Genomic DNA, 25,251 nt, shown 5'->3' with positions numbered 1-25,251 from the left:
CTCAGTGTGTAGGTTTTAGGATGCATTTACATTGTCATGAGTGAAACTAAACTGACTGCAAATGTACATAAAGAGGGCTGCTAAATATAATCATTTTGCCTGAGCAAATTCTGTAATCCATTACAGAGAAAGCATTTCAACTTTAACGTAAGGAGAACACAGTAATAGAAACACCTCTGGTTATATTGCAACATAGTTCAGTATCATAAACTACATCCTAAAACTTCATAAATGCAGGATTTAATACAGGACAGTTAGACTGAATTACATTTAGCTAAGTGTACCCAATAAACTGGCAACTTTATTTAGATTATATTAATATGATAATACAATATAAACATTTGTATATTATAAGTCAATATAAACACTATCTAAAATTTAAAAAAAGACTCATTGAAAGAGCACCATTTGTACTTCAGAGCCTTTGTTGTTCTCATAAATAGAAGAATCAATAGAAGATACATATATTAGTGTACAGTATGATGATGAATAATATCTTATAACTTATAAACAGTAAACAAACAACATTGTGATCAGCAAGTCAAAGTGAACGTAAACACAGGCCCTTCACACCCCACCCATACACTAGATCAGACAACTTGAAACACATTAAAATGACTGACTGGATAAGCAAACATGCCGATAGATGAAACAAACAAACTCTTACCGGATAGTTCCCATTTTATCCTAATAATAACAGCTAAAACAACAGAAAGCGTGTATCTGTTGCTCCTCCGAGCGCTGGTCAAAGCCTCTCAGCAGCGTTCGAGGGCTATTTTAGGACGTGCAACATCATGGCCAATTTGCCTAATCTTTGCTCACACTTAATCAGCACATAAGGCAGCAAAAAAGCGAAAATACGTAGAGAGTGTACCACAGAGGACTAAAAAAGAATGCTTTTATTTGTAAGGAAGTAAATAAATGATTATGTTATTGTATTAGAGAAAGTATGGGATATACATGTATATATTTTTCAAATAGCTTATTTTGTATTATTTCCAGTAGGAAATCTCCATTTACAATACAGAAATGATCTTATTGGCCATATTTACCGGCGATAAGGTTTTCTCAGCCTTATTGGCCATAAATACCTCATCTCTCCTTTTCCTTATTTGCACTTAAAGACAAAGTAATAAATATTGGGTGACTCAGAGAAGGGTCTAGTAAGTACCAGAATAAATAAATGAAGAAGATGGTGGTGAAATGAAAGTATACCTGCTTTCCAGTTTAAATGATATTAGTGAGTGTTTGCCTCTTCCAACAGATACCACAGGTGGCTTGGACTATTTCTAATTTGCAAGCAGTCTGTCTAATCAGATTTGAGAGGTCTTCGCCTAATAGGGATTAGGTTAAAGATTTTGCGCACTGCTAACAGCGTGAGGTAGAATAGTCTTTAGAGAGCACTTTTACCTCACAGCAGGTATTGAAAATCCACCATCAGGACACATGATGCATCAGTATTTAGAGTTCATGCAGTTTGTGTAGCGGGGCTTTAGTAAATAAACAAGAAAGTGGGGAAATCGGTAGCATTGTATCTACACTTGGATGGGGCAATGCATCCAAATAGATGTTGTGGATTTTGAATTTTGGCTGTTGGGAGAGTAGCTAATGTTCGAGCACATGCATCAGGAGTCGAGAGCTGTGTCACTGTACTACAGTTCCCATACAGTATGCCAATTCCTAACTGGCCCCGACTGAATAAAAGGCATTCATATCTCCTGCTAACGTGTACCATCCTAGAAGATGGAGACAGTGGTGATGAAGAAAGGACATGTGTAAGTCGCCAGGATTAATCCATTACATGTTTTGTGTAAATAAATGTAAATAAGTATAATTATTTTTCCTTACCTCATTTGTCTTGCAAACTAGCACTTTTAACTAGCACTTTTAGCACTAACTTTAGCATTTAACCTCTCTTTGCTATATACTCTACATTGTATGTACTGTAGCTACCAGTGTATTGCACTTTCTCTGTTAAATTATTCAGAGTGTTTGCAGTGTTTGCCTAACCTTCAGTCATTAGGTGGTAATGTCACATGCTGGTCTCTTTGGATTACAAAGATCCAAATTAGCAAGTCAGTCGTGTCACAGTGTAAGATCAACAGTCTGCCATCACTGTGGCCTGGATTGTGGTCCTCAAAGGTTACAAGTTTGAACTACACAACAGTCGTGCCTTCTTCAAAAGCCCAAGTCCATCTAGTAATTCCTTCAGAAAAACAGAGGCTCTTTCGTGGGCTTTTAATTACACTCAGTAATACATTATTCACCACTGCTTGGGGCAAATCTAATAGATATTGTATATTTTAACCGCTTGACAAGATGGCAGCATCTGTGTTTTCACATGAACTTAAACTCCCAAACCCCAGCTTACAATGAAGCCATGACACCACCACTCTGCATGTCCACTTAGTCCAGCAAACTGTGACATTTTTTATACCTCTGCAGTGGTGACAGATGTGGCCAAATTTCTTCATAATGTCAGGGTGCCTGTCTGTCACATTCTCCTGTAAATTATTTATTTCAGTCCTTTCCTAACTTTTAAATAAAATATTCCTCATATTGTATCCTATCCCTTGAAGGAATCTGTACAAACACATACTTGCACTTAAGGATGAACAAGCTGGATCTTTCTGATTTTTTTGTCTGCTTTTGTTTTTATGCCAAATTCACCTGGTTTCACACATATGTCTAATAGGATAACATCATTACATTTTATATCCAAAAGGTCAGATGCCAACTTTCTTTTCTGATCTATTAGAATGAGCTTTGTTGACCAAATATGAACACATGCAATGAGTCAGTAAACTTACACACTGGTAAAGCAGGGCAATGAAACTGAGCAAAAAAAACAAACAAAAACAAACAAACAATTTAACTAACTAAAATAAAAAAGAATGGAAAATTGAAAACACTTAAAACTAATTGAAATTAGTTTGTAAATTTGGAAAACTAGCTAATAATAATAATATTAATAATAACAACAATAATAATATAGAGAAATATAAGAAGTTTTAGTAATTGTTAGTTTGGTAAAAAAAAAAAAATGTTACCACATCTTGCCTAGTGACGTATTGATGGACTAAAACTAACCCTGAAACTAATTTAAACTGAACTAAAACTATAAACATTTTTACACAATAAAACTAAACTGAAACGAGCAAACCTGCTCTGGAAACTGAATGAAGTGAACTGCCTCAAAAACAATACATCGAAACAAACAGAAAACAAACAAAAAACAGAACTAGAACTAACTAGAAAATACAAAGCGATTACAACTTGTGAACTGTGTAAGTTCTGGACAGTAACCTGTTGTGTGAGTGACTGTTTTTGTGAAAACATAAAGCCGGAGTGTTTAGGCTGTTGGTCAAGTTGGATCGTCTCCGATTGTGAACCTAGATCCGGGTGGCACTTTGGCGCTATCTAACGACAGGTCGCCATGCTGATTAAAAAAAGATCCAGGCTTTGTACGAAGATAAAATTGTCAGATGTTATGAAATATAGTTTTATCTCGGTATTCGGAAAGTCTCTTCTTTGATTAAATTGTCTAGGTGATAGCTGTTCTGGGATATCAGGCTTCCAGAAGGTTGCATCTCGATTGACTTTCCTTGAGCTCATCGTGCATCTACTAGTCAGGTCTGCTGCGGTCGGTGTGCGGTCCCGGTCCGCCGACTAGCTGTCACTGCCGCTGCTTTCTGTTCAGTGGCGTGGTCTTTGTGGCAAATTTAGTTTCTGGCTTGGTTCTAATTCATTTGGACTTTACCAGCTCGGTCACCATGGGCAAAAAGGAAGAAGAGGAGGTCATCAGAATTGCGAAGAAGATCGATAAAATGGCGCAGAAGAAAAACGGGGTAAGATGTGTGTGAGGGAATGAATGCCGATCTGACTGATGGTGTAGCTAACATGAGCGCTAACTGGAAAATCCAGTCAGGATCGGGCTCAACGTGTGCTAAATAACCCCAAAGTTGTCAACAAAAATTCTGCACTGTTGTGTTGTTCCGCTGACGATGGTTTTCCGGTCCTTGCCCTCAGCAATTAGCTCCAAAGCTAACCTACCTGTTGTTATGACTAATGGTTAGCCGCTAATTAGCTCCCTTGCGAGTCTGTTTATGTGAATGGGAGGTTTCTATGTTGCTAGGACTTAGCCACGTAGCATCCTACTAACCGCTGTCAGCTTTATGGCCTCGCAAGGCAATAATACAATTCTAGATCTGGTCACTTTTAGCTAATGTAATGACTGAATATCAAATCGTTAAACAAATTAGAGTGATATTGTTCTGTTATCCTTCGGGTTAGGTTTCATTTTGGGGTTTGTTTGGGGGAGGTTTCTTAGTAGCTAATTGGCTAACTGTTAGCTACCAAGCTGCCGCTCCTGTAGTCCAAGCATCATTGCATAAACATAAACAAAGCTGCAGCTAATGATTATCCGTTAATCTGCTGATTATTTCCTCGATTAATAAACGGAAACTTAAAGTGTAAAAGATAATGTAATCAAAAGACTGTAACAGTCCAACATACAATATAGAATCCCCCAAAAAATGGAAGTCGGGAGATTGTAAGAGATTACCCTCATAGTGTAAGGAAAGAGTTAGCTTCGTAGTTTCAAGTCAATTGTGAAATGGTACTCCGCACAGAGCTTATAAATAGGAGCCTAAACGTCAGATAATATAGACAGAATACGTGTACGATGCCCAGTGTACATGATCACTGAAAATATCTTAAAATTACCCTATCCTGAAGTATAATTACACTAATCCAACGGCACATGAAAATAGTATGATTTTTCTTGTGCTTAATTACAATTTAGAGGGGTGGCCTATTATTAAAATGCCTACTATACAGAGTTTCTCCTCAAGAGCTGTTTTTCTTGTGTGTTGTGTGTGCGAAAGGAAGTGTATATTGGGATAAGCTCATATAGTCTGTCAGTGAGTTTAAATACTACATTTTATGTTAAACGAGAATTTGGAAAAATGTGAGATTCAGTAAACTTCAGAAGTTTATACCCATTAAAAAGGTTTTGAGCTTGGCCCAATTTGTAGCTTGTATAACTTTCTTTTGTAAAGTCTGTAATTTCTCAAAATAAGTAGGATAACATCAAATAAAATTAAAACGTCTTTGACAAATAACCCAACACAATTACATGATTTTGTTAATAGCAATTTGTCATTATGACTCCTAAAATTTAGAGTGTTTTTTGTAAAAGCTTACCCGTTAATAACCCTACTGTTTTCTAGATACACGCAGCATGTTCTACATATTTTTGGTTTCTGTTTGAGTAAAATACCATACAATTTGTTTTTCCACTATTTAACAATAACATATCTCATTTGTTATGCAAATAAAATAGATTTCCATTAAGATTATTATTATTACTATTATTATTATTCTGTTTTTTCCCAGTTGACTGACAAACCAATTGTACATTTTTCTATCTGCTTAATATAAGTACTTCAGGCTTAAATCCAAAATATGACCCCCCCCCCCCCCTTCACTTTGCTTTTGTTTGTTTAAATGGTAAATGGACAGTGTTTCTCTGGTGTTACTATTATTAGTAATAATAATAATAAAGGCAATCTGTTGCACATGCTTCAATGAGATTACTCTAGCAGAGCTGGAGATCCAGCTACAGTCTTCGTTTAGCAGATGTCCTGCCCTGTCGCTTGCCTACCACATTTAACACAACACAATTTCAAAGAGACATGAGGGGTAGTGCCCAAAGTCTGACCTGCACAGGCCAATCTGCTCAGTGTCTTCCTCAGTCAAACCAGTTACCACAATTGCTGCAGAAGCACCAAAATAATGTTAACTGAATAATTAACTTTGCACTGCAGTTAGTCATATAGGTGGATATGTTTTTCATTAATGTAACTTACATTTTAAATGGTATCAGAAGAATTTAGCCAATGGGGCACAGTGGCTTTACTCGGCAGACCTGGACCTCCAATGATGTGACCCAAAAGATAAACACTGGCCGCAATCACCTGGATGTGTCATCTTACTTTCTAAAAGCAGACAAGGTTGAAAGGCCAGTATCAGTTGTTCAGACTGTTGCTGCTCAGCTTCCACATCTAAGGATTCCTAAATTACGTATAATCTGGAGTAGATTGAATCCAAAGAAGCTGCCAGTTTGAACAACATTTGTCTTTTAATTAGTCTTTTAACTAAAAGTAGCCAAAAGGTGCTAACAAATTTTTGCTCTTGGTGTTTGTGCCAGATGTGCAAATGTATCAGCGGTAACATGTGTATAGATCCTGCCATATTACTGAGACAGTGCAGAGTGTTGAATGAGCTGCCATTAGCACAAGCTTCCATAATATAGCAGGATGTTCGAAGCACCACATTTTCCTTTTTTGTTTTACTATGTTTTCTTGTGGCTAAACACAGCTCTGGTCTTACTCATGTTGATGATAGAGCTGAGTAATCAGTTTAGAGAAAAAAAAATGTGTTATGGTCTAAATGATCATCCCTCCACTTTATTCTGCAGGCTGGAGCTTTGGATCTCTTGAAGGAGCTGCGCAGTATCCCCATGACTCTGGAGCTGCTGCAGGTATCATTGCTCATATGTTCTCTGGCTCTGTCCTGGACACAGGCAGCGCTGAAACCCAGATGCTCTGACACCATGTCTTTTCCACAGTCTACCAGAATCGGGATGTCCGTTAATGCCATCCGTAAACAAAGCACAGATGAGGAGGTTACATCTCTTGCAAAATCCTTGATCAAGTCATGGAAGAAGCTTTTGGGTAATTATTATTTTTGTCTTATGTTTACTTCAGGCTGTGCAAAATTGCTTCTATAATGTACTTGGAGATATCTTTTGCATGTCTAAAGCTGTTAGGCATGCTTGTATCAACGCCTATCGATCTTCATGAAATCGAGGCAATTTTGAATTCTCTCCCCCCCCCCCCCCTTTTTTTTTTTTTTTTTTTTTTTACTGTAACACATTGCACTCTGCCGGGTACACCAGCTGTCAAAAATGTCCTCTTGTTCTTTTTATAAATTGCTGACACCAATTCTCAACCCACGGAGTTGTGAGTAAGTGAGCTGTTCAGCAGCACAAACAAATGAACAGCAGCCAGCAGTTTGAGTGAAGATTTGAGTAAAGACAAGCATCAGCCAGAGAAGATTGGAGAGAAGAGATGTTTTTATTGAGGTGTAAAATAGACATAATACTTATTCTTTTTCTAAATGCCTAAAGAGTTTGTGGTTTGTAAAGTGAAATCAATACCGCTGCAGGGGATTGAATGTGTCTTTTCTATTATAATTGGATCTATACATAAATCTGGATTTCTCTTTGAGTTTCACTGTTGTTTGTTTATTATCCGTTTAGAATGTCATAATGATTATTGATACATAGGCCAATCATTTCCCAGCCTTATGTTTACGCTTTAAGGGAAATTACAACGTAATATTAATTTAGTTTAATCTGGCTTGATTCCTCCAACCTTATTGCATACCTTTGACCTTGCTCACCTTAAGACCCTTTCCCATTGGATGCACAGTGCTGCGCTCTGAAACCCATTCATTTCTATTGTGTGCACCGCGCAATAATGGTTTCCAGCTGCGAAAATCAAGGCGCGCCAGTACTTGCGCATACCATGGTCATCTTCATCTGCAGCGCACTGTGATGTTTCTGTTGGTTGTGCGAACGACCAGTAGAAACGAAGCCTACTGCTGCGCCAGTTCAACCACACGACACAACCACACAAATTTTGGATTCTTTGCTCTAGTTAGCGGTAATTGCAGCCCATGCTGTGTCCGATGTGAAAGGCTCCTTATGTTTTATGGCTGGCTGCATTTGTGGTCAAGGGCATGAATGTGATGGTAATTTTGGGCTTTTAGTAATTTCTTTGAACTTTTGTTTTTCTTATTTCTTTTTTAATGAGAAAAATCAAAAACAAAAAAAATTGGGTGTAAAAGTTTGAATTTATTTTGGATTTTCTTTCATCCACATAGGGTAAAAACACATTGGGTCAAATACAGCCTCAAATATATATATATACACTCAAATCTTTTAAAACATGCTGAAGCTTCTGCAATGTCTTTTTAATTTGACAAGGCCTATAGTGATCATGATTGATTGCGCGCTCATAACTACAACTGGTTGTGTGTCTTTGCCAGCATGCTCCAACTGCCAACTGCTCCAAACTCGAAATAACACGAGCTCAACTGAAATTTGCAGCTGCCCACATTGACAAACCAAATGCCTTGTCGACAATGATGAGGTATGAATGGAGGAGTAAAGGTGAACACTGTCAAGCAACATCGTAGTGGTGGCATTATGCTCTGGGGCATAATGCTACAGTAGCTGTCAGTGCTACTGGTACATTGCACAAAGTTGATGGCATAATTATAAAGCAGAACTGCCTCCAAAATTTGCAACTTGACCCCAAATCAACAACTTTATGGTTGAAACTTGGACACAGTTGGGTGTTCCATCAGGACAGTGAACCCAAAAACACATAACAACTGGTTTTGGGATGGATAAAGCAGGCTAACATTAAGCTTCTGAAATGGCCTTCCCTTCACTTCTCACTTCCTTGATTCTGATGCCTTCTTAATTCTTCTCACTCATTCTCCAGATGAGCCAGGAGCTGGAGATAAAACTTCAGAGGAGAAGAGGAAAGAACAATCAACGCCTGTCGTCTCTCCTTCACAAGGAAGCCCAGAGGCAAAAGAAGAAAGGTAATAAGGAATTTTTTTTTCCCCTCATGCACGCTTTTAGCAATGCTCTCCATTTTAGTGTACACCTGGAATACATCTTTCATACTTAGGAGTTGAAGAAGATATAAACCAAGCCTCAGCTAAGCTAGTGTACTCATAGTTCAAGCCTTGAGCCTGGATAAATGGGAGAGTTGCCTCAGGAAGGTCATCTGGTGTAAAGTCAGCATCAAATCAAAAATGCCGATCCATCCACTGTGATGAGTCCTTGGGAAACAAGTTAGCAGCTGAAAGCACCTACTATATCTTCTTCTTCTAAGTGTGTTTTGCTTCAGAACTGATTATGACACTTCTTATTGCTCCTATAGCAGCTCCAGCAGCAATTCCAGCAGCAAGAGTGAACCCAGTGAAGTTGCTCCCAACACATTAATCAACACCTTTCCTCGTGCCCCGAGTACCTCTGACTCCATCAGGCTTAAGTGCAGAGAGATGCTAGCAAGCGCTCTGCAGACTGGAGGTAATCTGAAACGTTAATATGACAAACTTTCCAAAGCACTTATCTGTAATTGTGTTTGCTTACTCTTTGTCCACTGCCTGATACTTTTTCCTTTACAGATGATTATATCGCTATTGGTGCTGATTGTGACGAACTTGGAGCACAGATTGAAGAATATATCCTTTACATTATAATAATGTATACTTTATTGATCCCTGTGGGGAAATCACTCTCTCTGCATTTGACCCATTCACTCAGTGAAGCAGTGGGCAGTCACTAATCAGGCGTCCGGGGAACACTGTGTAGGGACAGTACCTTGCTCAGGGGTACCTCAGGATAGTTGTTCAGTGGATTTGAACCCCCGACCTTCCGATTATGGGGTGACCACGCTACCTACTGAGCTATCCCTGCCCTCTGATTGAACTCTTTAGAGGCAGAGTTTTGTTATTTCATGATGTTCTGGATACTGTCTTCTCAGTGTCTGTTGTGTATTTTGGTGCTGGTGATATAAATGAGCACATTGTGCCTTTCATCTTTTGAATCACTTGTTTTGTCTGAACACTAGCACCCTTTAATTATAGCGTGTTACACAAATAAAGAGACATTGGAGAACCTAAAACAAAGAACGGTAGGCATGCTTGATAAATGACTACATTAACCACTCTAATAATCGAGTAGAAGCATCAGCACTAAGCCACCTGAAAGGCCGGGGATTTCTTTTTGTTATTATTATATAAATTCATTGGTGAAGTTGAATTCTTTGACCTGCAATTACGCATCTTCCAAGAGTTTAAGAACACAGACATGAAATATAAGAACCGCGTGAGGAGCCGAATCTCAAATCTGAAGGATATGAAGAACCCGAATTTAAGGAGGACCGTGCTGTGCGGGAGCGTAACCCCTGAGCGGATGGCTAAGATGACCGCAGAGGTGTGTGAGCTGTTGATGGCACAATCTCAAGAGACAGACAGTGCCCTTAGTAATTGTCATTAATTATATATTTCGCTCTCTCGGGATAGCAGATTTAGTTTACTTAAACACTTATTGGCACTTTTTCTTTCTTTCTTATTTTTTCCCCCGCTGTAGGAAATGGCCAGTGATGAGCTGAAGGAAATGAGGAAGAATTTGACCAAAGAGGCTGTCAGGGACCACCAGATGGCCACCACTGGGGGCACTCAGACTGATCTGTTCACCTGCGGCAAATGCAAGGGAAAGAGCTGCACCTACACACAGGTATGGATATGCAGGCTGCCTGTAGAGGTCTTTGTGGAGGTTGTAGTTATTTAATTTGTTCAGACAATGTGAAATCTGATAAAGCCATGTATATTGGTAATGATAGAGCATACGCTGATTTAGTAGTCTATGATTTTAAGTGACTTTCTTTTTCCGTTTTCTTTCCCAGGTTCAAACTCGCAGTGCTGATGAGCCAATGACCACGTTTGTCTTCTGCAATGAATGTGGAAATAGATGGAAGGTATGTGCCCTAATGCAGGTTTTGTTGAGTCAGTCTTGGAATGCATTAGCCTGTAGACTTCCATCATCCATCAGACTTAAACTTCAGCGATAGAAGTTTAGATAGTGCACTAAGCTCGTTTACAGCAGAGATGTACCAGTTGTGGAACCATTCAAATGGTTAAAGATACAGTTTGTCAATATTTTGTTAGTTTAGTTCCATCTTTTGGGTCACGGAAACAGAGTACCTGTCTTTTGGTGTTAAATTAGCAAAAATATTTATTTACAAATTTACACTTTTAACCCTCAATCCTGCGTATGTTATTAAGGTAATACAGGTTAGGGGTATACTAGTAATTAAGTCTTCCCAAGTTCTTGGTCTCAAATTATATTGATATTTTTCCTTTAAAAGAAAAGGAGATGAAAGATATTTTATTATGTTAGCCAGCTAGAAATGATTTATCTGTTTGTCAAGTACCTTTAGAAAAATGGCTAATCGATGCCACATTCAGGCTCATGTTGATTAAAATCTAAAAGGGCCTGTTTGTAGAGGTCAGACTCTCAGCTGACCATCCATGGGAGTAGATTTTCCATGACTGCGGGGTCTGCAAAGACCGCACTTGCTCGATGTGTATGTTAATTGAATGTGTGATAGTGACTAAATACACAGTGCACACATATCTGGTGTGTGAAGCTGTTGTTGCTTTTATTTAATTTGTTGCTCTAAAGTTATGCATATGGTGCCCTCTGCTCTGTTTATTTATTTATTTTTTCATTTATTTTTTAAATAAACAAATGCCATGGCCAAGAAGAAGACTCATGACTCTGCCTTCTACCTACTTGGTTGTAACTTGAAGATCATTTTTATTATAATAATTTTTTTTTGTCCTAGTTCTGCTGAATCTGCGGGCATCATCCACGGCACTCCTACAAGTAGCAAAATTCCTGGACCAGATTCTGTCTATCTGCAACAGATTGGAGCTTTCTATTCTGTGGTACATGGTACACAACATGCCATACAAAGATGCCACTGCGGTTATTGTTTAAGTAAATATCTTGTTAATAGATTGAGCTCATTGTTGGTTCCCTCAACTCCTTCCCCCAAAAATTATTTTACTAGCGTTATTAGTTGTTTCTCACCGTCAGATATATGCGATGGATCTTATCATGCTCTTTTATCTGCATTTTTTATATGTAGTTTTAACACTTTGGACAATGTTGTTTTGCTTCCCCCTCACAACATTGCATTGTTTTATTTAATTTCCCAATAAAGTGTAATCCATTTGATTAAAAAGAGCTGCTTTTCATTAGCTGTCTTTTATGATGGGTTTTCAGTCTCTTCTGGTTATTTAAATCTTTAAAATTATACTAAGCAGGTCGGATCTGAGAGAACAAACATCTTCTGTGTGTGTGTGTTACAGAGTATACATTTGTAATTGATGGAATATTCATCACATCAAAGCGAATGCTGATGTATGCATATTAATCTATCCAGGGACAGGATAATATCGTTGGCTGGAGAAGGGAAGATGCACCAATTGTTTTCGGCTTCCTCCTGGATTTTTTATTTTTGAAATAGCCAGGTGCAACCACTTTATGTTGATGGGCTGTTCTGCTGCTTCACCACCACATAAAGTGAACAGTAATACAAGATTAAGATTTTTTTTTTTTTATTATTCATTGAAAAGGGCTAAAACTGAGGAATGCCTGGTGGTAGACATTACACTTCTCTATATGTTTTATCTCACGTTTTTGTTTATTTTTTATTTGAAGCTTTGTTGAAACAACTTTTTTTTATTGTGAATTTGATGACCATTTTTATGAAAGAAGCTCCCTGTATAAAATTCAGACACAGCAAAATATTCCTATATAGTTACAATTAGGTTCATAAAATTTTAAACAGTGAATTTTAAATCAAACTGTCAATGTGTGAGTTATGTAGAGTTAAGTTACATGTTTGTACCTGTCAAACTATGTTACCTTTGTACCTAAATATAGAATTTAAAATTGGTTCTATGCTAGGTTGTCTGTTGTGTGTAGACACAACAACACAACACTGGTTCATCTCTTGCTTTTATGTTTCACAGATCAGGATTAAGTGGCTTGACAAACAAACAAAAACTAAAAAGATAGTAAAAAGCAACTTTAAAAGACCTTCAGAAAAAAAAAAATTATACAGTCTGAAGATGCGGCTCAAGACTTTTGCACAGTACTGTGAAAGAGTATGAACTTTTCAAAGTTTATAAAGCAATTCAAAATAGTGTGGTACATGAGTAACTGCATATTGCTACAATCCTCTGCGCACTTAAGTTAAACTGTTTTTGTTTAATTCTAATTGACATGTTGTGCTCATGTGAACGTTACCATTTATTTCAAGGAGTTCACAGAATTCATTACTTTTGATTTTAAATGTTCTTAATTAGGATTTCACCTGATCGGTGTTATTTTTAAAAGAAATGTCTTCCAACAGAATCATGAATTTAAACTGCTCAAACGTAAACAGGGGCAGACGTACTGAAAGAATTCTTCCATTCCTATCAGTGAACTAACTGAGTTGGTTGAATTTGCTGTCATTTCCTGACACATTTTACTGATATTGGTGTCATGCAGTTTGCTGATTAAATCATTCCAGAGTCAGTAAAATTATTGTGCTTTATTTTATCTTAATCGAAATGCCCACAAGTCATTATTTTCTCAAAGAGTAGCAGAAAAAAAATAATAAAATCAACCATTTACTGTAAACATTCACATTATTCGTATTTTTTTTTAAAAATGTATTCTTCAGTAAACTCAGCGCAAAATAACACATTTCATATAGTAAACAGAAAAGAAAGAAACATTTATAGGCATCACTCCAAACCACTGGCTTAGGTTGTGTTTTGAGGTTGATCCGCGCAGTGAACCCATCAACTCAGATTGCACGCAGGTTGGTAAGAAGTTCAGATCAACCAGCCTGTTCACCAATCTTTGTTTGACATGTGCTGTCGTCAGCCTCTGCCCAACCAAAGTGAACTGATGTAGTCACGACTAAGAAATCAAGACAAAACACTTAATATTTTGGCCAATGAAAGGGACAATTTCCAGTAAACTGACTTCACGCTCCAGTAACCACGCTTACGGCAAGCGTTTGAAAGTAACCGCTGCCCATGAGAAAGATGTCGTAAAACTGAATGTCAAGGCACTTCCCCATGTGAGGATCTTGTCTTTGAGTGACACGTTTGTGAGGCAACAAAGTAATTCAACTAAAACTATTAGAGTACATAAAAGTATTAAACACTTGGCAACTCCAATTTTACTCAGTGAAACACTCGATAAAACGTATGAGCACAGTTTACATGGTAGCTTTGGTGTTGCTGCTAACCTGGCCAGACACCTACTGTCACTGATAATCATATGTCAAGTTATATATCATAGACGAGCTATGTAATCTTAAATAGTGATTTTTTGGTAATTTCAAAGTATATTCCAGAAGGTTCCCTAGAAATGACTGAATAAAGTCTAGTTAAAATAAATAAATACGAGCAAATACTTAAGCGGAAATTGAAAATGAAAAGCTTTAGATTTAAAACTTAAGAGCATCATAAATCTTCTTACTCTCAGCGTGAAAACAGATTCCATTCCAGCTGTTTAGGTCTTACAACAATAGGAATTCATATTTATTTGGGTTTAAATGATGGAATAATTTTCCTTATATTTAGTCTCAAATTAGAGTACCTTCAAGGAAACCTTCTGGAACGTTATTAGGAAATTACAGACCTATAAAACAGAGCCATATACTATATATTTAAAAAAGTTTTGGCAGCTTAGTAGAGTTTGTTCCATCATAGGACTTTAAATATGATTTGTACTTGTTTTTCTGTATTGTTTGTATACATCAATAAATAAAAAATACTTCATCTGGTAAATAGAATTACTTATGTCACACTTGTAAAACTATAATAAACCTATGAGGTGTGCAGTGAGTAACACTTGAATTCAAATAAACATCTTAGGCAATCTTTTGTGGTTAAGCTCAAGTAACAAAAGTTAAAACACCCTTCCATCATTGATTTGAGTTTCTTAAGGAAACGAATTGCACGCCGTGACAAGAGCTGTTGTCACTTTCTGTTACTTCACTGATCACCACGCTTCCAGTATTTCTCAATCACGCACAGGTTCTACATGAACTGGAGTTGCCAAGTCGCTGTCACAGGTACTGAAGTGTGAGGTTAGGGGACCAAACGGGGTGAAACCAAGGTAAAATCAGTACAGTACCCCACAAAGCTGCCTGCAAGTAGAGCTAACGTGTAGCCTTTGACTTGAGCTTTGATTTTTGTACGCAGGAAATAGAACCAGGCGTTTCCACATAAAATACCCACAATTCCATTTTTACTATTTACAAACTCATAAATATATAGTCTACAGTAGGAATCATTTTCCCCCCAAACGATCATACAAAAAACAACAGACCATAAAAAACTCTGAACACAAATAAAATAGATTATTTCTATCAAAAGAAAGAAAAACAAAATAATTAAAATGTATTCATATTCCTTTGGAGTGTTTTGCTTTGTTGATCTGTAGCAGTACTTGTGATGTCAAGCCCTCGGGAGATTTTAAGACCTGAGTGTCTTCAGTCAGGTGCAGATCACAATAGCGCTGAGATCCCTGGGAGGGGACAGGCCCGAGGCCTGATTCATGTAATCCTACACTGAACATACAAAGAAAAAATTTTAAAAAAGGGGGCTAAGGACTGGGAGAGGGGTAAAGAGAGTTAAAATATCACAAGTCATCACCACCCTAAGATTCAGGGGACTGCTCTGACAGGGTGTTGAGCAGGTTTTTGTAGGCTGGGGAGTTCATGTAGCGGGGATACGAGTCTCTTTGCATTAGTGTGTAGATCTGCAGCTGGGCATCGTCAAAGGTGTGAGATGTGGGCTCCAGCATGTTCCTGTTAATCGTCTCGCGCACACGGGAGTCGAGGCTCACCTGGGAGTCGAGAGAATAGCCCGTTAGGGAAGAACAGCGTGTGCTCTTTTTGTGCGATAAAAACTTGAGAAATATTACTGTTTGCTTCACAACTGAAAATTTGATGACGACCTGAAAGCTAACAGACTGTAAAGAAAAGATGGACCAGGGCTCTATGCAGTCACTCACTGAAGCCTCCAGTGGAGCATTTTGGCTGTCACCATCTAGCAGCTGTCACCATCTAGCAGGCTTATTCAAGGCATGGATTACACCAGTAAAACCAAGAAACCTTGACAATCATACAGTAGCGGCTTATTGTTCTGTATTCTCTGTATTGTCCCCCAAGGGGACAATAAGTTACAAAATGAACACCATGCTGTATAACAAAAAGAATCTAAACTAGTGATTAAGAGTGGAAGTGCATTAAGAAAGTGTCCAAACAGGAAGAAAGAAACAGGGTCATTTTTGCATTCTTAGCCACTCAGAGCCAAAGGCTGCATCCATCTTTTATATACAGTCTTTGAACTGGTTAACTTAGCTTTGCACAAAGACTGGAGTCAAGGGGAAATGGCTAACCTTTGCCTAAAGCTAACAGTTTATATCACTAGATGTTTTAAGCTCAATATGTAAGGAGTGTGCTGCTGTTTCTAGATGTTCTAGATGCGCCCTCACACTCACACATACTTTCAGTATTTGTTCGAACAGGTCGCTAAACTTTGTAAAACGGTTAAATCAAAGCTCTCTGACCTCTTTAGGTGATAGAATGGAGATGTAGTCTTCGTAGATGACCCGAGCCTTCTCCTCTATCATACTCTTATTGGTCTCTTTCCTGAACTCCTCACAGGCTAGCCAGAAAAGCATGTTCTCCTCGCTGAACTCAGTGCGAAGAAACTGTCGAAAAGAGTTTCTCCCCGCTGGACAGCACATCAGCTTGTCGAACGACTGCCCCCATGAGCGCACCTCCTCCAACGTGGGCTTAGGACTGTGCAGAATAAGCGAGAGAGTGCCTTTAGCCAAGAGGATGCATTTAACTACAAAAAAAAAATCTAAACACATTTTTGTACAGCGATATAAGCTGACCAGTCTTCACAGTCTGTGGTCCCTTCCTTGACGTCATAAGATGCCTTTCGGTTCCTATCATCTCGATCTTCATTCCTAATGGTAACACAGACATATAAACATACTTGGTGTGCGAGATAAGAATTTTATACCATTACAGTTACTATGAATACATTTAGCTTTCCTCCATTTTATTAGCAGGTGTGCTTACAAAGAATCTCTTTATTAGTATATTTATTAATCATACAAATACATCAATAATTTATATGAAGTGCAAGTTAAATGTAGTACAACATATTCGGCCTTTAAAGTCATGCACAAGTCCATGTGTATGAAATCAAGTAATGATTATTTCTACTGTGTATGACACGTCATAATCTGTGTTCTAGGCCAAAGTGTGTATTTATGTAGCTTGATTTACTTAACCAACAGCCGTGATCACAAACATGTAAAGTTAACTATAAGGAGAAGAAGCTGAGACCAATAATTGTCATTTTTGCTTGAAAACCTACTTTGTAATTTGCTGCATGCACTCTCTCTGTATGTACACATTTAACCACCGTTTATTAAATCATGTGAGTGTGCTCGATATTACGTGGCTGCACTGATATCTTTGGACATGAAGCACTGCAACTGCTTTCCAAGTACTGGACGCTTCATGGGCAGCAACTAAATAGTGTCATGATAAATGATTGACAGATGAGCTCCCTCCCTGCCTCCTCCAACGCCACAAACACCAAGCGGAAACTGACTGGACAAACGCCTCTCGTGGGCTGTCCACTCCTGGGTTTTAAATCAAAGCCAGCATGGCGGTGCTTTTGCAAACTGTCTGTTATATAATGAAAATAGTTCACTTAATGGTGTTTCCAAATAGGGGTGCAGATTTATCTCAGTGGTTTAAGCAGGAGACACGTATGATGTAAGACTAATCCAGAAGACCTGGGTTTGAATCCACCCTGAGGCCACTGTCCTATCAGAAGAAGGTTAAACAGCCTCACAAAAAAAAGTTTGTTCCCCCCCAAAAATATTTGAGGTTCAGTTGTAAGTTTAAAAGTTTCTTGCAACTTTAGCCATATGTCAGCATCGTTTAAATATGCTCTATGTACTGTACTCAATTACAGAAAATTACAGAGTCAAATATATATTTGCCAACTACTTTGATTTTTACTCCAACTCCAACTCTAAATTTCCAGTAACACTACAGAAATCAAGACAATTAATGGGCTTATTAAAACTGTGAAATGCTCCCTGCAGATGGACTCCCTGCATGATCTTTAGTTCATTGTTGTCACGGTGCTGCTAGATACAGATTCGCAAAAAAATGTCAAGCCCATGAAGCACAAGCTGAATCCTGCGGTTGAGACACGGTAGCTGAGAGTGTCCTGCCTTGTGTGCAATAATGTCGGCCATGTTTGTGCCACAATTGGTGATTTCTCAGTTAGGGAAACACCTACCAGGAACAGCTACAGCAGCAACACCAGCAGAAGCAGCATGCATTCGAGCCCCGTGGGTTAGCCTGGCCCGGCTGGTCCTGCTGGGCCGGTGCAGTTCCCCCCGCTGCCGACTCCTGCTGCACCGACATCTGCCTCTTTCGCATCTCCATCCGCTCTGATCCCATGGGCTATAGACAGAGGGGAGGGGAGAGGGAGGCGCTGAGTTCAGACTGTTCATGTCAGAAATAGTATTCAACAGGGATTTTGTCTTGTAAGAAAAATCTCTTGGCCTGCAATGCATTCATGTGATACAAATCAGTCCCAGGGTAACAAGGGTAGTAAGGGCATCACTGGGTGTTCTGACAGTAGAGCTGATGATAGTGTGAAATCCTGATCACGAGTCTATTTTTTCCCCTGGTACTTTCACCAGGACAGATTCATCACATTTATTTAGATTTGCCTCACAGGTTGACACCAATCTGTTTCTTAGATGGGCTGCTGATGCTTTCTGGTCGAAGCATGTGCCAGCATCCCCAGAGGTCTCGTTGCAAAGGAATGCTGTTTTGAGGAAACAAGTATGGAGTAACACTTTGCTGATTTTGTTTTGCCTGCTGCCAAATATGCACCCGCCAAGAACATTTCAGTCTTTCTAATCTCAAACTGGCTGTGTGCTCCCTCACACACTGCAAAAAAACAGAGAATGGATTTTAGACCATAGGTTCGATATCTGTAATCCAAAATGTAAAATTTGTGAACGCCTTGTTGTAAAAGCACCACATTAAAAGATTTACAATGCTCACTGAATCCAAGTGGAGCAATAAATTAAATACACTTGCAAATATTGAAAATATTTGCCTTTTTTCAGGGGGAGTGAGGAGGGATTTGTAGTTGACAAGCTCAGATTGTCACGAACCTCTGGGCTACATTTATCATGTACATGAGTAATTACTGTGACTATAGGTCTGTAGTGTATTCATCAGAATCCCCTTGGTGTGTAGGCCTATAGACTACAGACAGGCTATGCTCAGAGAATGACTTCTTGTCTGATTTTAACAAATGTGTCATCATCAGGTCAGGCACTGCCAAATCCTGTCAGATCATTTATGTAACAAAGCTGTCGGCATCATCCGGCCACTACCTGACACAAGAAATGATGCTTAAAAAAATGTCTAGAGATTTGGTCCACGGGTGGCGGGGAGGGCTGAAGGCGCAGCTTGCAAATCTATAACCGCAGCATCGCTCTATCACATCCTTCAGAGAATACAATACCGTTAGGTCATTTCTAAAATGGATCCGTGTTCTCACTCAGATTCGGAGCTGGCTTCAGCTGCAGATTTCGTGCGCCTTGCCGAATGGCATATTTTACGCGTTAGGTGTTCGGGTACTTCAAAGCTGACACTATTGCAGTAGGCTATGCTTCGACTCAACAGCCATAGACGATGAAATGGGGGGGGGGGAGGGAGGAGGTGGGGGAGGGGGGGTGGTCGTATCAATTCAGAGAATAAATCATGATAACGCCAAATAAACCGCTGTTCTCCTTCACAGCGGCATAAACGTGGACGACACTGAGGTTTAATGGCCCCTGGGCGATTTCACAGCAGAAACCATTGCATTAGCAAGTCGCGAATCATATCAATGGAAAGTGCCACCACGAAGAACCGTAGAGCTTCATCGCCCTGGACAACCACCGAAAAGACACTGCCTAGACCGGTTAAAAGCCCGCTGTACAGCTAGATAGTTACATGCCATTAAAGAAAAAAGAAGAAAAAAATACCCATGAAACGGCCTCAAACGCTCCGCTCACAACATGTCAGTGCAACGATACATCGCTTTTTCTACCAGTACTTACAATTTCACCATGTATGCACAGCGAGAAGAGGTAATTCTTTGCCTTGATTACATCCGATGGCACATAAGGCTTTTTCCCCCCCAACCGGCTGCTTCAAGTCAGTACGCATGCGCCCTCTCTCAAGCTCGTAGTAGACCGACGAAGAGCATAAAACCCTACAGTATGGCACAGGTTTGCTGAGCAGGTACTGAAAGACTCCAGTAAGAGACCATTATAGGAATAACTGCGTGAGGCAAGTTTATTAGAAACTTGTACCGGGTATATAAATAATAAATTAATAAAACATCCTAAAACTTAACGCTCCTGCTATTAAAAAATCTCAACATATTTAACAAGAATACCAGGGGGGAAAAACACTTTTTAGTCGGGGTGACTGCGCCAGGGAGGCTTTGCTTGAAGTCGCTGTCTGTGGTGCTGAAACCTTCAGCGGCTAATGAAGTGCACCACTGCGTTCAGCTAAACCCTGCAGGAGGATGGCATGACTTTGCCAACTAATGTTAAATCATTTGTGAAGTTTAGTGGGACATTACGTCGTGAGAGAAACCCTGGAGCTCATATTTCAGCGCATGGATACGCCATGCACAAATTCAGATGCATACGGTATGTTTTATCCGCTCACAGGAGAATATATTTGTTTAAACGCTTTAAAGGCTTAACCAGAAACAGGGGAGGGATGACGAAACTATATATTTGAATACTGTTGCAATACTTCTACCTCTAAATCCTTTCAATGTGAATTGTCTCTTTTGGATATAAGTGAATAGGCTTCTATTTCCTCCTCTATCCTCCCCCTTAATTTCCTTTCCTTTACAGAGTATTATCTATCAGATTTACGTGTTTTAATCCACAGCACAGGCCTGCGACCCGTGTTATTCTAAAAGACAACACTGCCACCTGGAGGTTGACTGAGCTACGGCACTAACATGATGTGCTCCGTGCATCTACAACATAGGAAGACACCATATCCTGCTGACTTAAAGTGTGCCCATGGATTTCAACATGGAAAGCTTTTTGGAGTGTTATGAGCTCTCACTTGGTTTTCCCTGATCATTTTACACATGTGCGCAGGCATTACAGTGTATAATTATGCAGCACAATATATTTTCATACATCTTAAGTGTGATCCATTATATGCCATTAATGACACTTTTGCTTTGACTATAGGCCATGTATTGCTTTTTTACTATCACCAGGTGGCACTCTGCCCACAATACCTGTCTTTTCTGCAGAACTAAAGTGTAACACACCCAGTTTATTCCTCTTAATTTACACCAGAGCTTTTGTGCGGTGTCTTTTGGGGCCATGTTGCCAGTCAAGATGCCTCCTGGTGCCCTAAAAAATAATCTCACCAATTCCACACTGGTATAAGAAGTGGTACAAAATGTGAGTGTGGAGACTCCATGGAGAACTGTTCTTACACTTTCTGCAAAAACCCAGTACTGTTCTATGACACTGCCAGTGGCTCCACTTGGGAAACAGGCATTCATCTGTTCTGTTATTTTATCAAAAAAAGGGGGCAAAGAGTGAATTTGTTTCCTGCTCACATTATTTACTTTGTGACTGAGCTCAACCGGGGTGCACTTAGAGCACTGACACGTCTTTATTACCCCCGAGATGTTATCATGTGACTTTCTCCACAGCACTTCAATTAACACCTCCCCTTGTGTTCATGTTAGACCCACAGATAGCCCTGTGAGATTGACACATGCACATACACACAAGCAATAAATGATGCTTATGTGGGTGTATGCTTTAACGCACACACACTTCGTCAGATGGCACAAGGCCGAGCAGAAGTGGGAGTTTGCCTGAACATACAAGGTCACAAAGGAGAATAGGACGACAGAGCCATGTGACGAGATGAATAGAATCTTTCAGTGGGTGATTAAAGTGATTCAAGTCATTGTGTCGGTTAAAGGGAGACAGAATGAACTTTAGATTTGATTACTGGAGCTAAATATGCAGGTAGGTTCTGGAGATGGTCTATGGTTACCAACTTAAACACTTCAAGAGATCATGCATGGTATCTGTGAGAAGCTGTTCAATCAAATCAATCAATCAAATATAATTTTATCTCTCTTTGAATCTAACTTGCCAGTTTTTATTTTTTTGTTTTGTAATAAATTGTTCTGTTCCCCTGAAGTGTGTTGATCAAATTGCTGTTTGCACTCTAAATGTCAGACTCAGTTTAATCATGCCTAATCAGTTTTGCTAATTATTGTAACTGAGTTACAGATTTATCACTTCTTTTGCTTTTAAATTTAACATCACTTTATCTACGTAACTTGGGGGCGATGGGTCGCTTCACAGAGGGATCCAGTTCCGCACAATTATTTAGAGGCAAATAGATTTGTTTCAGGATAATTTAAACAATTTAATACTTTGCAGGACAAATAATTTTGTAGCTTTGTGCACGCAACATCCTGTAATACCGGATCCGCTTTCTTAAATGTCATGAAAATTTTGTTTGTAATTTTGAGTTTTACAGTCCATTCAGAGCCTATGCTGATCTCTGGAGCTGAATTGAGTCATAGACATTTCATTTCTCATATGCTAATGTTTAAGTTTATTTCAAAGGTACGATGTACTTTTGCATGACCACTTATGCCCATCATGCAGTTATGCCAGATTTAGCCATGTGGTTATTTTCATTTGCAGTTGTTGGCAGGTGGCATTTACACACAATGAAATAAAATGCAAAGGAATCTATGAATAAACATGAGCCTGAAGCAGATGACTGACAGAAAACCCTATAAACATACAACATATCAAACAAATGTCAAAAGCAAGTATAAAATTCACAAACAAAAGCGCATGAACATGATTACAAAAGTTTTTCACGCCTGTTATGAAAAAGCCAACTGCAGAAAAGCACTGAAAAGCATTTTAAAATGCATTCTCGTCTACATGGATGTTTTGAATTTTGGTTAAAGAACTTATTTTTCCACTAATATGGGGATGTTGTGCATCCTCATAGAGGGGAGTTCACCATGGGACAACATAATAATAAGTAACTGTAAATAACTGTAACATAAATAAAAAATAATAAACTGGGAGGGAACTTGTTCAAGCATTGTTGTATAGAATATGTATGTCTATTCCCAATGCCAGAAAGTAAGCGCAGTCTTGGCTTCTCCATTTTAATTTGATTTCACATCTTTGTTCATTTGCATTAATGTGAACGCTGCTGGAACATTCACTCAATTTGTTATTCTTTCATGTATTGCGAATCAATTCTGTTGCCTTGCTCCATGCACACTGTCTGTTGTATCTCTGCCGAACCTGGAGGAGGAATGGAAGGCCCTTTTCTTTCTCGCTCTTTGAATTGAAGTGTCTAAGGACACAGAGTGAGCTGTGCTGTGTACCAGTAGCTCAGTTTGACTCAAGAAAGTTAGTGAACACAGAAAGCATCATTCTCTGCTTGAGTCCGCCAGCAGTCACAAAATGGAAAGAGGTCTCATTGGACCTCTTTCCAGTCTGACCTCTTTGAAGTAAAGGTTAAGAGCTCTGGCCTTTTCCGGATTGGCAATTATAATTTTTGTAATTCTGTCTGAACTTTGTCTCTTTGCAATTGGAGCATAATTAAACAATCACTTGTAAATGAAATGAAATTTCTTTCACAGTTGGTTTTGAAAAAAGCTGTCCGAATATGATAAAGTGTTTCTAAGATAACAACGGGCCAAGCCATTTTTTGGTAGAAAATAACTATCCATGTGCTAAAGGTGAAGTTCATTATCCAAAACAAATCAAATAAACTCCATAGTCGATCATTTTAATAGCCTGATATCAAAAGCTACACATGAATGATCTTCACTGTGACAGACTGAGCATAGACTTAGTAGACTCAGAGTTATTCTGACGTGAAGATACGTCAGGGTGTCCTGGCGATCTGAAGGTTTTAACCTGCGCTTCAGTGTCCACGGTTTGAAATTAGATTGAGACGTTTGCTGCATCTCGGTGACAGACTGACAGATTTTTAAGTTAGTTATCTGCATCTGCTAAGGCAAGATAACTCCTTACTTGCTCTCATCAGTATATGTTAATAGAAAATGTGTAACCCGGTGCTTTTTCATTGTCTACCATGAGAAGGGTTTTTATGGCTTTCTAAGATTGATGTTAACATCCACAAGTTCTCCACCGACTCCTCTCTCATTATGGAAACAGCTCCCTTGTCCTCACATGTCTCTTACAATCCCTTCCCCACTGTGAATAGCAACACGATTCTCCTTACTACAGAAAGCCATCGGAAATCTTTGTTTATCCCTTTACCGAGAATGATTCTGTTGCCAAACTCCAAGCAAAATCACATTGTAAGCCTGTGAGTGTATCCACAACACTCTGATTCGGTCATTACTTATTAAATATCGCACTGAGATGTTAATGCAGGTTGTCAGCCATTTTTGTGTGACTGACCATGTGATTTGGTTTTTAGATTTCTAATGACTTGTATCACACTATTTCAAGGCACGCTATCTTTTAATCTTCTTAAGCCCCGTTCAAACAGGAAGTGCATCCCTGAATAGAAGTTTGGCATGAAGCAAAAAAAGCTGATGATGCTACAAGAGCAATCTGGTTGCCGTAACAACAAAAGATAGCATGAAGGATGTCTCATTTGCTGAGGATTACATTAGTCAACAGTAGTATTCTGTTAATTTTTAGATATCTTGTGTTGATTATTGGTGCTGTATTACATAAGAACCATACTGCTAAGCATGTTGAAAATTCTGTAAAATATATTCAGAGGAAAATGTATTAAATTGTTATAGAGTTTTAGGTTTACTTAATTAGATAGAGACTGCATGAGTTCCATGAAAATTAGCTCCAAATAAAATGGTAGTAGTAGAATTAGTATTAGTGCTATATATAACAATAAATAATCATTTTAAAAAGCAATAGAAAAAACAAACAAAAAAACAAAAACTACACATCCATACCTCAAGGCACACCATCTCCTGTTCCTCTCGGTCTGGGTCATTATAGTTGACTGGGTACCCCGCACCATGCCGGCAGGCCCGGACCAGTCCCCGTATCCGCTGCCACATCAGGGCCCTAGTGCGTTTGATCCCCCGCAGTGTAGACGTGGGCCTGATCTCCCACTGCCTCACCGCTCTAGCATATGGCATGCTCCGACCATGAGGCCTCACTCACCACATGAGGCTCAAGTCTCTTTGAGATCATAAGAAATCCACACTTTTCACTCCTTTCATCTCTATGTTGTCCCGGCATCCATTCTGTAGCACATCGCAACAGAGAGAGCGAGAGGTGGGGAAAAGCATGAGCGACCCTGACGAAGAGAACAGTGTTTACAAGGGAGAGGGCAGAAGGGGATTAGGACAATGTCCCCAGTGGATGCAATCCTG

The 25,251-nt window shown here is 39.1% G+C and overlaps 3 protein-coding genes across 8 annotated transcripts in view; 1 reads left to right on the top strand and 2 right to left on the bottom strand.

The window, feature by feature from the left end:
- LOC146497547 (uncharacterized) overlaps positions 1-1,370 on the bottom strand; it is a 13,261-nt gene extending 11,891 nt beyond the window's left edge. The window contains exon 1 of one of the 2 annotated variants that reach the window (XM_085139445.1): positions 1,216-1,370. The gene's annotated coding sequence lies outside the window, so the exon portion shown is untranslated. The other variant, XM_085139444.1, reaches the window with a different exon arrangement.
- Positions 1-11,897, top strand: part of tcea1 (transcription elongation factor A (SII), 1) — a 27,062-nt gene extending 15,165 nt beyond the window's left edge. The window contains exons 1-10 of one of the 3 annotated variants that reach the window (XM_085139471.1): positions 3,390-3,848; positions 6,482-6,544; positions 6,632-6,737; positions 8,577-8,679; positions 9,027-9,172; positions 9,271-9,327; positions 9,927-10,081; positions 10,238-10,384; positions 10,554-10,625; positions 11,496-11,897. In XM_085139471.1, the coding sequence (XP_084995597.1) occupies positions 3,774-3,848; positions 6,482-6,544; positions 6,632-6,737; positions 8,577-8,679; positions 9,027-9,172; positions 9,271-9,327; positions 9,927-10,081; positions 10,238-10,384; positions 10,554-10,625; positions 11,496-11,504 (933 nt within the window). In that variant the 5' untranslated portion in view covers positions 3,390-3,773 and the 3' untranslated portion in view covers positions 11,505-11,897. Of the gene's footprint in view, positions 1-3,389; positions 3,849-6,481; positions 6,545-6,631; positions 6,738-8,576; positions 8,680-9,023; positions 9,173-9,270; positions 9,328-9,926; positions 10,082-10,237; positions 10,385-10,553; positions 10,626-11,495 lie in introns of those variants that run through there. The other 2 variants (XM_085139470.1, XM_085139472.1) reach the window with 2 other exon arrangements.
- rgs20 (regulator of G protein signaling 20) lies at positions 11,460-25,251 on the bottom strand. Of its 3 annotated transcripts, XM_085139468.1 has the most exons (6): positions 24,826-25,251; positions 18,064-18,230; positions 16,631-16,705; positions 16,298-16,532; positions 15,382-15,571; positions 11,460-15,293 (listed from the first exon to the last, which is right to left on the bottom strand). In XM_085139468.1, exons 1-5 carry the CDS (start codon positions 25,012-25,014, stop codon positions 15,383-15,385), a joined length of 855 nt encoding a protein of 284 aa, XP_084995594.1. In that variant the 5' UTR covers positions 25,015-25,251; the 3' UTR covers positions 11,460-15,293; position 15,382. The 3 variants fall into 3 exon arrangements, with proteins under 3 accessions (XP_084995594.1, XP_084995593.1, XP_084995595.1); XM_085139467.1 differs by having other exon boundaries at positions 11,460-15,571; positions 24,826-25,250; XM_085139469.1 differs by lacking the exon at positions 24,826-25,251 and adding an exon at positions 19,892-24,817 and having other exon boundaries at positions 11,460-15,571.

The sequence above is a fragment of the Neolamprologus multifasciatus genome, chromosome 18 (genome assembly GCF_963576455.1).
Source record: "Neolamprologus multifasciatus chromosome 18, fNeoMul1.2, whole genome shotgun sequence".
Lineage (NCBI taxonomy): Eukaryota > Metazoa > Chordata > Actinopteri > Cichliformes > Cichlidae > Neolamprologus > Neolamprologus multifasciatus.
This window is presented reverse-complemented; position numbering and strand designations above follow the sequence as displayed.